Source organism: Pithys albifrons, chromosome 6 (assembly GCF_047495875.1).
Source record: "Pithys albifrons albifrons isolate INPA30051 chromosome 6, PitAlb_v1, whole genome shotgun sequence".
Lineage (NCBI taxonomy): Eukaryota > Metazoa > Chordata > Aves > Passeriformes > Thamnophilidae > Pithys > Pithys albifrons.
In genome coordinates this window covers 2,020,657-2,034,644 of record NC_092463.1, presented here as the reverse complement: position 1 = coordinate 2,034,644, position 13,988 = coordinate 2,020,657, and the positions used below count along the sequence as shown (strand labels likewise).

Here is a 13,988-nt window from a genome sequence, read left to right as displayed (position 1 = left end):
TCCAAGGAAGGATGGAAACAGTGTCCAGGTAGGGAAATAACCTCCAAACAGGGAGGGAAACAGCCTCCAGGTCGGGATGGAAAAGAAGCTCCAGTTAGGGAGAGGAACAGCCTCCAGGTAGGAAGAACAGCCTGCAGGTGTTGATGGAAACTGCCCCCGGGTAGGGAAGGAACCTCCAAATAGGGAGAAAATAGTCTCCAGGTAGGGGGAGTCACAGAACTGACAGGGGGGATGGAAACAACGCTCAGGTGGGGATGGAAACAGCTTCCAACCAGGCACAGCCCCGACCAGGACCGGATCCCCCATCCCGGGAGCTGATTCCCCATCCCAGGATCTGATCCCTATCCCTGGGTCCTATCCCCATCCCTGGATCCGATCTGATCCTCAACCCTGGCTCCGTCCCCCCTTCCCCCCCCATCCCTGGGTCCAATCCGATCTGATCCCATCCCTGTGTCCGATCCCCATCCCTGGATCCCATCCGATCTGATCCCATCCCTGTGTCCGATCCCCATCCCTGGATCCCATCCCTGGGTCCAATCCCCATCCTTGGATCCCGTCTCTGGATCCCATCCCTGGGTCCAATCCCCATCCTTGGATCCCATCCCTGGATCCGATCCCATCCCTGGATCCCATCCCTGGCTCCGATCCCATCCCGGGCTCCGATCCCATCCCTGGATCTGATCCCATCCCTGGATCCCATCCCTGGGTCCGATCCCATCCCTGGATCCCATCCCTGGATCCGATCCCATCCCTGGATCCGATCCCATCCCTAGGTCCGATCCCATCCCTGGATCCGATCCCATCCCTGGGTCTGATCCCATCCCTGGATCCGATCCCATCCCTGGGTCCGATCCCATCCCTGGATCCCATCCCTGGCTCCGATCCCATTCCTGGCTCCGATCCCATCCCTGGCTCCGATCCCATCCCTGGATCCGATCCCATCCCTGGATCCCATCCCTGGGTCCGATCCTATCCCTGGGTCCGATCCCATCCCTGGATCCGATCCCATCCCTGGGTCCGATCCCATCCCTGGATCCCATCCCTGGATCCGATCCCATCCCTGGGTCCGATCCCATCCCTGTTTCCCGGCGGTGCCGGCAGGGGGCGCTGCGGCGCGGTTGGCGCATGCGCGGTGTGGGGCGGGCGGCGGCAGCGGGGCCGCAGCGAGCGGGGCCGGCCCGGCCCGAGCCCAAACCGCGGAGTGAGCCCCGACCGGGCCGAGGGAGCCCCGAGCGGGCCCCGCCGAGCCCCCGCGGCAGCCCCGAGCGGCCCCCGGGCCATGGCGGCGCGGCCGGGCGGGTGAGCGCAGCCCGATGCGGAGCGGCCGCCATGCAGCCGCCGCCGCAGCCCTACGAGTTCCTGGGCGAGGAGAACGGCCCGAAATGGCGCGGGCTCTTCGTGCCCGCCCTGCGCAAGGTCAGTGCCCGGCCCCGCTCCCCGGCCTGCCCCCGGTCTGCCCTCAGCCGCGCACCCCGGCCTGCCCCCGGCCCCGCACCCTCGGGGTGCCCCCAGTCCCGCACCCCCGGCCTGCCCCCGGCCTGCCCTGTGCCCCCCGCACCCCCGGCCTGTCCCCGGCCCCGCACCCTCAGGGTGCCCCCAGTCCCGCACCCCCGGCCTGCCCTGTGTCCCCCGCACCTGCGCCTCTGCAGGGCCGGCCCTGCTCGCACCGCCGCTCCCGCCGGGAATCGCGGGACTCCCGGAATTCCGCTGTGGTTTGGGTGGGAAAGGGTGATCTTAAAGCTCAGCCTGTTCCTTGGCACAGGCAGGGACACCCGCGGGCTGCGGGCACTGCCAGGGATGGGGCAGCCTGGAACATCGCTGGGGTGCATGGGAAGGGCATCCCGCATCCCATATCCCACATCCCGCATCCCTCATCCCGCATCCCTCATCCCGCATCCTTCATCCCGCTTCCCGCATCCCACATCCCTCATCCCATATCCCGTATCCCTCATCCCGACTCCTGTATCCCGTATCCCACATTCCATATCCCTCATCCTGTATCCCACATCATTCATCCTATATCTCGCATCCTGGATCCCAAATCCCGCATCCCGCATTCTGTATCCCGCATCCCGGCTCCCGTATCCTGCATCCCACATCCCTCATCCCATATTCTTCATCCAGTATCCCAAATCCCGCATCCCTGTCACTCTCCAGACACCTTTCCCAGGCTCTTTCCCGCCCCGATCCCCCCGGAGGCGCTGCCGGCACTGACAGCACTGGGACGGCAGCGGGGGCGGTGCGGGGGAACCCACCCCACACATCCCGACACATCCCGACATCTCCTCCCGCTCTATCCCGACACATCCCGCTCCATCCCGGCACCTCCTTCCGCCCCATCCCGGCACATCCCGCTCCATCCCGGCACCTCCTCCCGCCCCATCCCGGCATCTCCCGCTCCATCCCGGCACCTCCTCCCGCTCCATCCCGACACATCCCGCTCCATCCCGGCACATCCTCCCGCTCCATCCCGACACATCCCGCTCCATCCCGGCACCTCCTCCCGCTCCATCCCGACACCTCCTCCCGCCCCATCCCGGCACATCCTTCCACTCCATCCCGGCACATCCTCCCGCCCCATCCCGGCACATCCCGCTCCATCCCGACATATCCTCCCGCTCCATCCCGACACATCCCGCTCCATCCCGGCACCTCCTCCCGCTCCATCCCGGCACCTCCTCCCGCCCCATCCCGGCACATCCTTCCACTCCATCCCGGCACATCCTTCCACTCCATCCCGGCACATCCTCCCGCCCCATCCCGGCACATCCCGCTCCATCCCGGCACCTCCTCCCGCTCCATCCCGGCACCTCCTCCCGCCCCATCCCGGCACATCCTTCCACTCCATCCCGGCACATCCTTCCACTCCATCCCGGCACATCCTCCCGCCCCATCCCGGCACATCCCGCTCCATCCCGACACCTCCTCCCGCTCCATCCCGACACCTCCTCCCGCCCCATCCCGACACCTCCTCCCACTCCATCCCGACACCTCCCGCCCCATCCCGGCACATCCCGCTCCATCCCGGCACCTCCTCCCGCTCCATCCCGACAATTCTCTCGGATTCTGCCACAGAATGAAGGGTTTGCATTTGTTGGGTCCCTGTGGTGCTGGTTTTGAAGCTGCTGGAGGAGCTGAGTGGGCTGTGGCTGGCACAGAAACCACTCATTGCCTGCCTGAAGGATCCTGCATTTTCTGCTCTTCCCTCTTAAATCTCCTCCTTGTAGGAGCTGCTTTCCAGTGTCTTTAAGAGAATTCCACGCTCTTCTTTTCCTGATCTCTGGAATCTGACCCAAACCAGCACCTTGACACCAACCAGCATCCACCCAAAGTGGTTTCTTTAAAGGTGTTTGCTCATCCTAAAGTACAACTGGTGTAAAAGTTGGTGCTTTAGTGCTGCTCTTACCAATTCCTTCTGTTTGTGCATTTGGGTTGGTGAGAAGAGTAGGAATTTCAGCTTTAAACCATTGCAGACAGAGCTGGGATACCAACAGCTCCTTGGAAAAATGGGGAGTTACTTCTATCCCGATTTTTTTCCCCTGGGAAAGTTTCCTGCCTGCAGGACCCACCCTGGAGCATGAGGCAATGGGACCTGAGTGTGCATTTCTTGTCTGAACTCACAGGGTCAGTGAGTCAGCCCCAAACTGTGTATTCATTTCAGAATTTATTAAACATCCTCTGTCCTCAAAGAATTTGTGATTTCATCCCAAAAAGGTTTAAAAATCCATTTATCACAGTTAACACGTGACCTTTCCAAGCAGGTCTCTTGGAGATGGAAATTGTAAAGAAAATTTAGAAGCTTTTTAGTCCAACACCTGGAATTGATGTTTTTTTAACTTCTAAACTGTGTTTTTTTAAGTCCTGGACACTATTTCCCATTCCTGAAAGCTTTTCCTTTTAATGGACATTCCTTAAAGGAGACAAACTGGGAGCAGAAAAAGGGGAAAGGTTTTGGTTTTCCTTGTTCTTGGTGGGGTGTGAGAAATGTTTAATTCTAAACCACACAAAGAGAAGCCAGCACAGTTCCCTGACAATAAAGAATATTTTCTTCTTTCTTGGATTTTTAAGTCCAGAATATGCCTTGAAGAGCTCCATTATTTTTTCATCTGGATTTCAGCAAGTTTAAGGTCATTTCTTTTCATCAAACAACTTTCAAACCTTTTCTTTAGTTCAGTTCTACACAGTTGACATTTAACACATCAGGAGTGGGGAAAAAATGGTAAAATACATCAGTTGTTACTATAATATGTGAAAAAAGACAAGAATCTGCCTTTACAACAATGTTTTGTTTTCATTTAGGGGTTAAACTCTTTAAAATTGGTAGAGAGTGCTGAGTTCCACCTTCCAGTGGGAGATTTTTTAGGATAAAAATGAAAACTAAATGGCAAGAGATCTTTAAACCAGATTTTGTGTATTTATATATCCACATCTTTGGCTCTGGCACTTTGGGAATCTTGTAAGCTGGAAAGTTAAAGCAGTTTCCTGCATTGCCTGTCTCCCAGCTGGGATTTTGGCAGGATGTCCCTGCTCTAAAACACTTCATTGTGCTGGAAATCCAAGTGAGGATCAGGAAAGTCCTTACAAAGTCCTGTCAAAGACAGTGAGCCAGAAGGAAACATTTTGATGTGGTCACTGAGGTTCAGTGACCTGAACTTGCTGATTTCCAGGTGAAACTTCCCACAGGTGAATTCCTTGGCAGGTTGAGATAACAGGGGAGCCCGTGGAAATCCTGGGAATCCCAGAGTAACCCCCAGATCCCACCTGGAATGTGCATTGCATAAAGAATTGTTGGGAACTGGAGTTGAGAAAGTCACTGATACCAAATACCTTCCACTGCTGCCTGGAATTAACTATTCCAGTTCCTTGGAAGAGGATTCCAGAGTGGAACAGGTGGCACCACAGGTGTATCCTGGGAATAGTGAGGAATGTGTTGTTGGATGTGGATATGTGGATTTATTCACCCTAAATATTGACCTGAAATTCCTGTGTGTCCTCTGCATGAATTTTACAAGGGATGGAGTGCCAGGACACAGGGAATGGTTTCCCTCTGCCAGAGGGCAGGGATAGGTGGGATATTGGGAAGGAATTGGTGTCTGGGAGGGTGGGCAGGCCCTGGCACAGGTTGTTCCATCCCTGGAAGTGTCCCAGGCCAGGCTGGAGCCACCTGGGCCAGTGGAAGGTGTCCCTGCCCATGGAAATGGTGGGAATGGGATGGGCTTTAATGTCCCTTCCCACCCAACCCATCCTGGAATTCTGGGATTCTAATTTGTGTTTTTTCTTACAAATCCCTGTGCAAATTAAAACCACCTTTGTGTAACCTGTGTATTCAGTGGCTCTGCCCTTTGATTTTTCTGAAGGAGGTTCAGCAGCATCTCACAGGGATTCCTGGGCTGGGTTTTGTCCATTCTCCACTGCCAGGGCTGCCAAACATCCCATCCCAGGGCTCTGCAGGCACCACATGTCGGGATCCTCCTGGCACTGGGCAGGGTTTGCATTTCCTAAAACAATTCCACCATTGCTCTGCACCACTCATCAGATTTCTGGAGCATGACTAAAGGGTTTATTCTTAGCAAACGTTGTGTAGGGAAATAGAAAAGACCATTCTGAGGCCTTTTTTTTTTAAGTTTACATTAGTTCAGTGCATCTCTATTTTGGAACATTTGGAAGTGACCGTGTGTGGCTTGTGAGGGGTCTCCTGGTTGGGGTTGGGTTGGGGAAGTGCAGGAGTGTCCCACTTCATTCCCTGCATGTTTTCCATGGCAGGATCAGTCCCCCCTTGGGTCAGAGTTATTGAATGTCTTACAGTCTCATTATAACAGATTATAATTAATGCATTCTAATTTCATTAGCATGCATTATTATTTAATGCATTGTAATTCCAACAGGAAAGTTGGTTGTTAAGAAAGTTTTGAATAGTTGTATTTAGGCTTGAAATCTCTTGGGTCATTGAGCTTCTATAAATATATTTATTTGAGCTCAGAAGTCTGGACCTTTATAGACTTGCAGTTGCCAAAACCATGAATTTGAGTGACCTGGAGTAGTGGAAGGTGTCCCTGAGATGAGCTTTAATTCTGGGATTCTGTGAATGCCTCAGCTTGGAACCAAAGAAAACTGGTCCTTTTCCTTAAATCCCATTATTTTCATGCTTTTTTTTCCCTTACAATGTTGAACTGAAGTACCAGCAGAGGAATCTGCAGCTGGAAAATGGTACCAGGAGAGTTTTCCCAGCCAGTGGTGTGAGTGGAGGTGGATTTGGATCCGAGGTGTTTAGTGGGAATGGTGCAGCAGGAGAGACACTTCCCACCTGTGCTGCTGGAGTGGCACATGGACATCAGTGTTGGGGGTGGCTTGGGGAGCAGTCCCAGGAGGGAAGGACCACCAGGGCTGTGATGCACCTCCTTGTGGTGCCTTCATCCCTCGGGATCGGGCTCCAATCCCAGTGGGTGCTGTTCCCATCCCCACTCGTGTTCTCCCACGGAGCCTCCTCACCTCTCCCACTGTGTGTCCCTTCTCCACCTCTCCCTGCTTTTTCACCCCTCTCTCTTTGCTCAGTGTTATCTAATCTCTTCCAGAGGAGCTGTTGAGTCCCTTGTTTGCTGCTGTAATTCCCTTTCCAGGCTTCCAGGAATGCTCTGCTCCCCTTCCTCCAGTCCAGTGGGAATTGTGGCCCTCCTGTCTCCCAGTTCTCTAATGGCATTTCAGTGACCTGCTGGTTCACAGAGAGATTCCTCTGAGGGTCTTCACTGCCTCCAGGGTGTAGAAATGTGCTCTGGCACAGGGTGGGAGCTCCCTGCCTGCTCCTGCTTCCCTTCCCCATCCTCTTGCAGCTCCTGTTCTTGTCAGTCCTCTGGAGCATCCCTGAGGTTCACAGAAATTCCACCTTATTTCCTTGTCTCAGCTGCCTCTGCTTTATGGGGGGACCTTAACTCAGCACTTCCCGCTTGGCCTTTGTTTTGGGAATGAAACTCTCCTGTTCAGGAAGAACACCAAAGGCCCTGACTATTGTTGTCAAACTGCTGTCCTTCAGTAAGAGTTTTCAAGGAGTGGGTTTGGCTTTCTTGAGGATTCTTTCCTTTTTTCAGGATCTTTTACCTGTGTCAGCTGCGAGTTCTGGGAAGCGCAGAGGGAGGTTTGTGTTGGAGGCACAGAGAAAGTGAGGTTACATTTGTAGGGCTGTGCAAAAACTGTAACAAAACTGCACAGCTGGCAGGGCTGGGTGGGATATTGGGAAGGAATTGGTGTCTGGGAGGGTGGGCAGGCCCTGGCACAGGTTGGGCAGAGAAGCTGTGGCTGCCCCATCCCTGGGAGTGTCCCAGGCCAGGCTGGACAGGGCTTGGAGCAGCCTGGGCTGGTGGGAGGTGTCCCTGCCCATGGCAGGGGTGGCACTGGGTGGGCTTTGAGGTCCCTTCCAGCTCAATCACGGAGATGCTCCAGGGCTGGAGCCAGGCTGGGAGAGCTGGGGGGTCACCTGGAGCAGAGAAGACTCCAGGGACACCTGAGAACCCCTGCCAGTGCCTAAAGGGGCCTCAGGAGAGCTGGAGAGGGACTGGGGGACAAGGGATGGAGGGACAGGACACAGGGAATGGCTTCTCACTGCCAGAGGGCAGGGATAGGTGGGATACTGGGAAGGAATTGGTGTCTGGGAGGGTGGGCAGGCCCTGGCACAGGTGCCCAGGGAAGCTGTGGCTGCCCCAGCCCTGGGAGTGTCCCAGGACAAGTTGGAGCAGCCTGGGCTGGTGGGAGGTGTCCCTGCCCATGGCAGGGGGTGGGATGAGATGATTTTTAAGCTCCTTCCAACCCAAACCATTCTGGGACTCCCTTAAGTCTGGAGGAGCCCTCAGAGCCCCCCAGTGTTGGGGTCTCACCCTGTGGGGTTTGCAGTGGGAAGTGTCTGCATTTCACAGGATCAGGGTTGGACCCAAAGGTGTCCTTGTGTTCCCCCAGGGAGCTCCCAACCCCTTTGTCTGGTGAGTGCCAATGTGAGTGTGTCAGGTCACTTTTTGAGGTGATAACACAGAATTTGTATGGGGAGAGGAGGGAATTTCCCTGGATTGTACTCCTTAGGAATCTCTTGGCTGTAGTTTTGGATCTAGTTAGTGCTTTCCTGATTGAGAGGCTGCCAGGGAAAACTGAGTGTGGAGACCAACTGCAGTGCTTTTTTTTTTTCCTTTTTAAGGTGGGGTGGTTTGCTTGGGGGAATTTTTAGTGGGAAAACAGCCCTGGGATGAGTTCATTGTGGGCACATGCTGAGGTTGCCCATTTTGGGGTGTCTGCGCTGGTGTAGCCTCGGAACCCAAAGCTGGGAATAATCTCTGTGGAGTGAGATAAAGCACATTGTCCTGCCTTGCTTGGTGTGAGGGAGCTTTTCCTTGCTTTCCTGTGCTGCTCCTCTGTTCAGGTGGGGTGAGTGGTTACCACAGGCAGTGACCACATCAGCCACCCCTTGGGGTTGGTAACGTGACTAGTTACTCACTCTTGGCTGAGAAATGCAGAGTTACCCTCAGGGACTGTCTCACTGCACTGCTGGCCTGAGTGTCTCCTTCCCCCCCATAGTGGCAAAACATGCAGTTCCAAACTGCAGGAGTAGGAATCACCACCTTAACTCCACAGGAAAACCTGTGGGAAGTGAGTGGCAGTGTGTGAATTCCCAACCCTGAGCCACCCTGCTTCTGCTGGGATCCATCCTTTCCTCTGCAGCTTCCAGTAACAAACTCCCACTCCTTGTGCTTCCCTGGGCAGGTGCAGCAGCAGGTCCATCCCACCCTGTCTGCCCAGGAGGATTCCCTGTTCTACATCGAGGAGCTGATCCTGCAGCTGCTGCACAAGCTGTGCATCGCCCAGCCCCGGAGCGTGCAGGACGTGGAGGTACCTCTGGGCGTGGGAAAAGCAGGGATTGTGCCTCCAGCTCCCTGCCTGGAGCAGCCTGGCACTCTGGGATGGTCCTTCCAGCCCAAACCATTCCATTCCCAAACCCTCAGCACTGTCTGGAACTCCCTGAAGGGAAGTTCTGGCCAGGTGGGGGTTGGTCTCTTCTCCCAGGCACTCAGCAATAGGACAAGGGGGCACGATGGGCTCAAGCTCTGCCAGGGGAAATTGAAGTTGGAGAGCAGAAAGAAATTCTTTGCAGAGAGAGTGCTCAGGCATTGGAATGGGCTGCCCAGAGAGGGGGTGGATTCCCCATCCCTGGAGGTTTTTCAACTGAGCTTGGCCATGGCACTGAGTGCCATGATCTGGTAAAGGGACTGGAGTTGGACCAAGGGTTGGACTTGATGATCTGGGAGGTCTTTTCCAACCCAATCCATTCTATGATTCTGTGATTCTATGGATGTGGCACTGAGTGAGAATGCACCATGTCTTGATCCAACCCCACTGTGATCACAGTGGGACTGGATCTGGTGATCACAGTGGGGTTGGATCAAGGGTTGGACTTGATCTCAGAGGTCTCTTCCAACCCAACTAAGAAGAGCAACGAGGCTGGAGAAGGGACTGGAGCACAAGTGCTGTGGGGAGAGGCTGAGGGAGCTGGGGGTGTTCAGCCTGGAGAAGAGGAGGCTCAGAGGTGACCTCAGCACTGTCTGGAACTCCCTGAAGGGAAGTTCTGGCCAGGTGGGGGTTGGTCTCTTCTCCCAGGCACTCAGCAATAGGACAAGGGGGCACGATGGGCTCAAGCTCTGCCAGGGGAAATTGAAGTTGGAGAGCAGGAAGAAATTCTTTGCAGAGAGAGTGCTCAGGGATTGGAATGGGCTGCCCAGAGAGGGGGTGGATTCCCCATCCCTGGAGGTTTTTAAGGTGAGCTTGGCCGTGGCACTGAGTGCCATGATCTGGTAAAGGGACTGGAGTTGGACCAAGGGTTGGACTTGATGATCTCAGAGGTCTTTTACAACCCAATCCATTCTATGATTCTGTGATTTGATAAATGTGGCACTGAGTGAGAATCCACCATGTCTTGATCCAACCCCACTGTGATCACCAGAGTGCCCTGGGCTGGTGATCACAGTGGGGTTGGATCAAGGGTTGGACTTGATGATCTCAGAGGTCTTTTCCAACCCAATCCATTCTATGATTCTATTTTATGCTCCTCTTTGGATTTTATCAGCAAGTTCAATTAGAAACTCATTTTTCTATCCAGCATTTTAGGATAGAAATAGTGGGAATTTTCCCTTTCAGCTTTGGTTGTATAATTCTAAGAGGCCCTGATGAATTTTCTGCTGCTCAAATGCCTCTTGGGTTTGAGAATTTTTCCTGGGGTTTGGAATAAATGCACAGGGGGGAAAAAGGAAACACTGGAATGAAAGGTTTCTGTTGTCAGGCCTGGATTGTGCAGCTGAGGGAACAGAGTTGGGTGTTCCTGGGACTTCCCTGGACTCACTGAGGCTGTTGAGTTATTGGAGCAGTTCTGCTTTTGTGTCAGCATTCCCAAATGAGGATTTAATGGAGTCTGCAGGGAGAAGGTGCTTCCATGTGGCTGTGACCTGTTAGAGCTCTGTGGAGTATTAATTTGCCATCAATCTCTGTGTCCACCCTGAAGCAAAAGGAAGTCCTTGTCTGGAATTCTCTATGGAAATAAAAGAACAACACATAAAATACATAAAAATACCTTATATTCTACATTTGTGACATGGAAATAAAAGATATATGCATAAAAATAGATATAAATATATATTTGCAAAATAATTGGCTGAAGGGCTTAGATATTTATTAGATGCCCTTTATAGAACATTGATTCATAAAAATATATGTACAAAAATAGATATATATTTCCAAAATAATTGGCTGAGGGGCTTAGATTGTTATTAGATGCTCTTTATTCAACATTGATTAATAAAAATATATGCATAAAATTATCTGTAAATATATATTTGCAGAATAATTGGCTGAAGGGCTTAGATTATTAAAAGCCCTTTATTCAACATTGATTCATAAAAATATATGTATAAAAATATATATAAATATATAATTCCAAAACAATTGGCTGAAGGGCTTAAATTCTTATTAAAAGCCCTTTATTCAATATTGATTCATAAAATATATATATAAAAATAGATATAAATATATATTTGCAGAATAATTGGCTGAAGGGCTTAGATTCTTATTAGATGCCCTTTATTCATAAAAATATATGTATAAAAATAGATATAAATATATATTTGCAGAATAGTTGGCTGAAAGGCTTAGATTGTTATTAGATGCCCTTTATTCAACATTGATTCATTAATTGTTAGTTTTGGTTCATGATTCATGTAGTTTGAGATGCTGATGCATCGAGATTATCATATCACTAAATTAAAGCAAAACTTCACAGTCCCTTAATTGCTCTTGGGGTTGGAGAGTCTGATTTGAGCCTGGATTTGACCTTTGGATGTGGAGCTGAGAAATTCCACGTTCTTCCCACAGTTCCAACTGAGCAAACCCCCAGCCCTGAGCTGTGATCGTCACACAGCAGATGCCAAACCCTGTGTGTTTTCCATATACCTGGCACTGTAAAGCTGGGAAGGATAAAACATTGCTGGTCCTGCCAATAGAATGATTTAATTTAAAGCCACAGAGTTAGGGCTGAGTTGCTGCTCCCCAAAAATGTTCTGTGGGTTGATCCATTCAGACTCTGCCAGAGCAGGGACAGTCAGTTCTGCTTTGGGCTGCTGAGGAGGTTTTGGTGCCAGCAGGAATCCCAGATCCATGGATAAAGGAGGAAGGCTTTGGGATCCACTCCTTGGCTGTTAAGGGAGAACAAGAGGGCTGTGACCTCTGGGGTTTATCATGTAGATATTTCCATACCAGCCTGGACTTACTGGGACTGTTTGTGCATGATGTTAGACTGGAGTGCTTGCAAGATCAAGGCCTAAAAATCTCAAATTATAGATGGTTTGTAAATAGAAAAGGCCCTTCAAATTGTTCCCAAGGAAACCCTGGGAAGCAGTGAGGTTGGAGTGCAGGAGGCATCTGTTACTCCTGAGATTTAGGTGGGATTTTGGGAAGGAATTGGTGGCTGGGAGGGTGGGCAGGCCCTGGCACAGGTGCCCAGAGAAGCTGTGGCTGCCCCATCCCTGGGAGTGTCCCAGACCAGGTTGGACAGGGCTTGGAGCAGCCTGGGCTGGTGGGAGGTGTCCCTGCCCATGGCAGGGGTGGCACTGGGTGGGCTTTGATGTCCCTCCCCAGCCCAAACCTTTTGATGCTTCTGTGGTTTCCAGGAGTAACATGGGAGAGACAACCCTCTGGTCACTTCTCTCCAGGTGACCAACTCCCACCTCAGAGCAAAGAGCTCCAGAGTGGAGAAGAACAGGAATTGTGGCTGGTCCTGCTTGATGTGGAGAGCAGATCAAACTCTGCTGGACTGACAGGGAGCCTCAGGAGAGCTGGAGAGGGACTGGGGACAAGGGATGGAGGGACAGGACACTGGGAATGGCTTCCCACTGCCAGAGGGCAGGGACAGGTGGGATATTGGGAAGGAATTGGTGTCTGGGAGGGTGGGCAGGCCCTGGCACAGGTGCCCAGAGAAGCTGTGGCTGCCCCATCCCTGAGAGTGTCCCAGGCCAGGTTGGAGCCACCTGGGATAGTGGGAGGTGTCCCTGCCCATGGCAGGGGGTGGAATGGGATGGTCTTTGAGGTTCCTTCCCCAGACCACTCTGGAATTCCCTGATTCTGTGTTGAAGGACATCTGAATGCCACATTATCTCCATTTCTGGGCCATGTCCTGGCAGGAGCTCAGGAGGGTTCATTCCATGGCCTCTCCCAGGGAAAGGTCACCTCGTCCTCAGCTGGCACCGACACAGCAGGTTGAGATTAAATGGCCACACTGCAGATATTTAAAAGCTGCCTCCAGGAAAACCCACCTCTGTGGAGACCTTGGGCCTCCTGTCAGAGCTCAGAATACACACAAACTTCTTTTAATCAAAGGCACATGAAGATTCCACCATTTTTTCCCATCTCATTTCTCAGTTTTAATTTCTGCCATAAACTTGATCTGATATTGGGCAAGTTACACCATTTTTTGAAATAGGAACAATATCAATTTGGGGTTTTTTTTAACTGTGAACTGTTCAGTACTTCTGATGGTGTTTGTATATTGAGTCCTGGTCTCACAGAGTCCCAGAGTGGGTTGGATTGGAAGGGACCTCAAAGACCCTCCACTCCCAAGATCCTGCCATGGCAGGGACACCTTGTGCTGGAAGCAGAGGCTGAAACCTGAGTCCTCTGGCTGCTCTTGTAAAGGATCATAGAGCAGGAGGCATTTTGGGAGATCTGAAGGAGTTCCTGGTGCTCAGGGAAGGGAAGTTTTTTGGGATTGCTGAAAGGAGAGAAGCCGAGTTGGGTAAGAGGAAGAGAACAATTAGGAAAACGTGTTGTAAACACTGAGGAGGAGGATAATTGTTTGTGCTGCAGGGGCAGCAATTTGCTGTGCTGTGTTTTCTTTAATCCCCTGATGGCTGTGGTTGATGCCAGTGCACTTTGTTTGGGCAGGAGAGGGTTCAGAAGACGTTTCCTCACCCCATAGACAAGTGGGCCATCGCTGACGCTCAGGCTGCCATCGAGAAGCGGAAAAGAAGGAACCCCCTCCTGCTCCCTGTGGACAAAATCCATCCCTTGCTGAAGGTACTCCCACCCTCTGCTGTGGTGCTGCCTTCCAGCACAACCCTCCTGCATTCCTTTAATTGGGGGAATTAAAGGAGTTTGTCTCAGAGTCACCATAAAACAGGGTGAACTCATTTATTGTGGTGTGCAATAAAAGGAGATCCTTAAATTCAACACACTCATCAGATGTGTGTTAATTGTTGCTCTACTTTGAAATATGGCTGGTTGGTTTTTAACCTAAATAAAACTCAGGTAGTTCCCCTACTCCAGCAGCACTGCTTTGATGCCTTTATTTGTTTCAAAATGCTGCAGAAGCCAAAACAGGAGGAAAGAGAACAAGTAGATCCTGTTCCTTGTGTTCTGTCAACTGAGCTGTGGGTCAGTGTCCTCTGAGTTACACCTGAATGCCACTTGGGCTT

At 52.0% G+C, this 13,988-nt stretch overlaps 1 protein-coding gene across 1 annotated transcript in view; it reads left to right on the top strand.

The window, feature by feature from the left end:
- Positions 1 to 1,142: 1,142 nt before the first annotated feature.
- SOS2 (SOS Ras/Rho guanine nucleotide exchange factor 2) overlaps positions 1,143 to 13,988 on the top strand; it is a 43,397-nt gene continuing 30,551 nt past the window's right edge. The window contains exons 1-3 of the mRNA XM_071557180.1: positions 1,143 to 1,416; positions 8,740 to 8,865; positions 13,459 to 13,590. Coding sequence (XP_071413281.1) covers positions 1,330 to 1,416; positions 8,740 to 8,865; positions 13,459 to 13,590 — 345 coding nt within the window. The 5' untranslated portion in view covers positions 1,143 to 1,329. The remainder of the gene's footprint in view (positions 1,417 to 8,739; positions 8,866 to 13,458; positions 13,591 to 13,988) is intronic.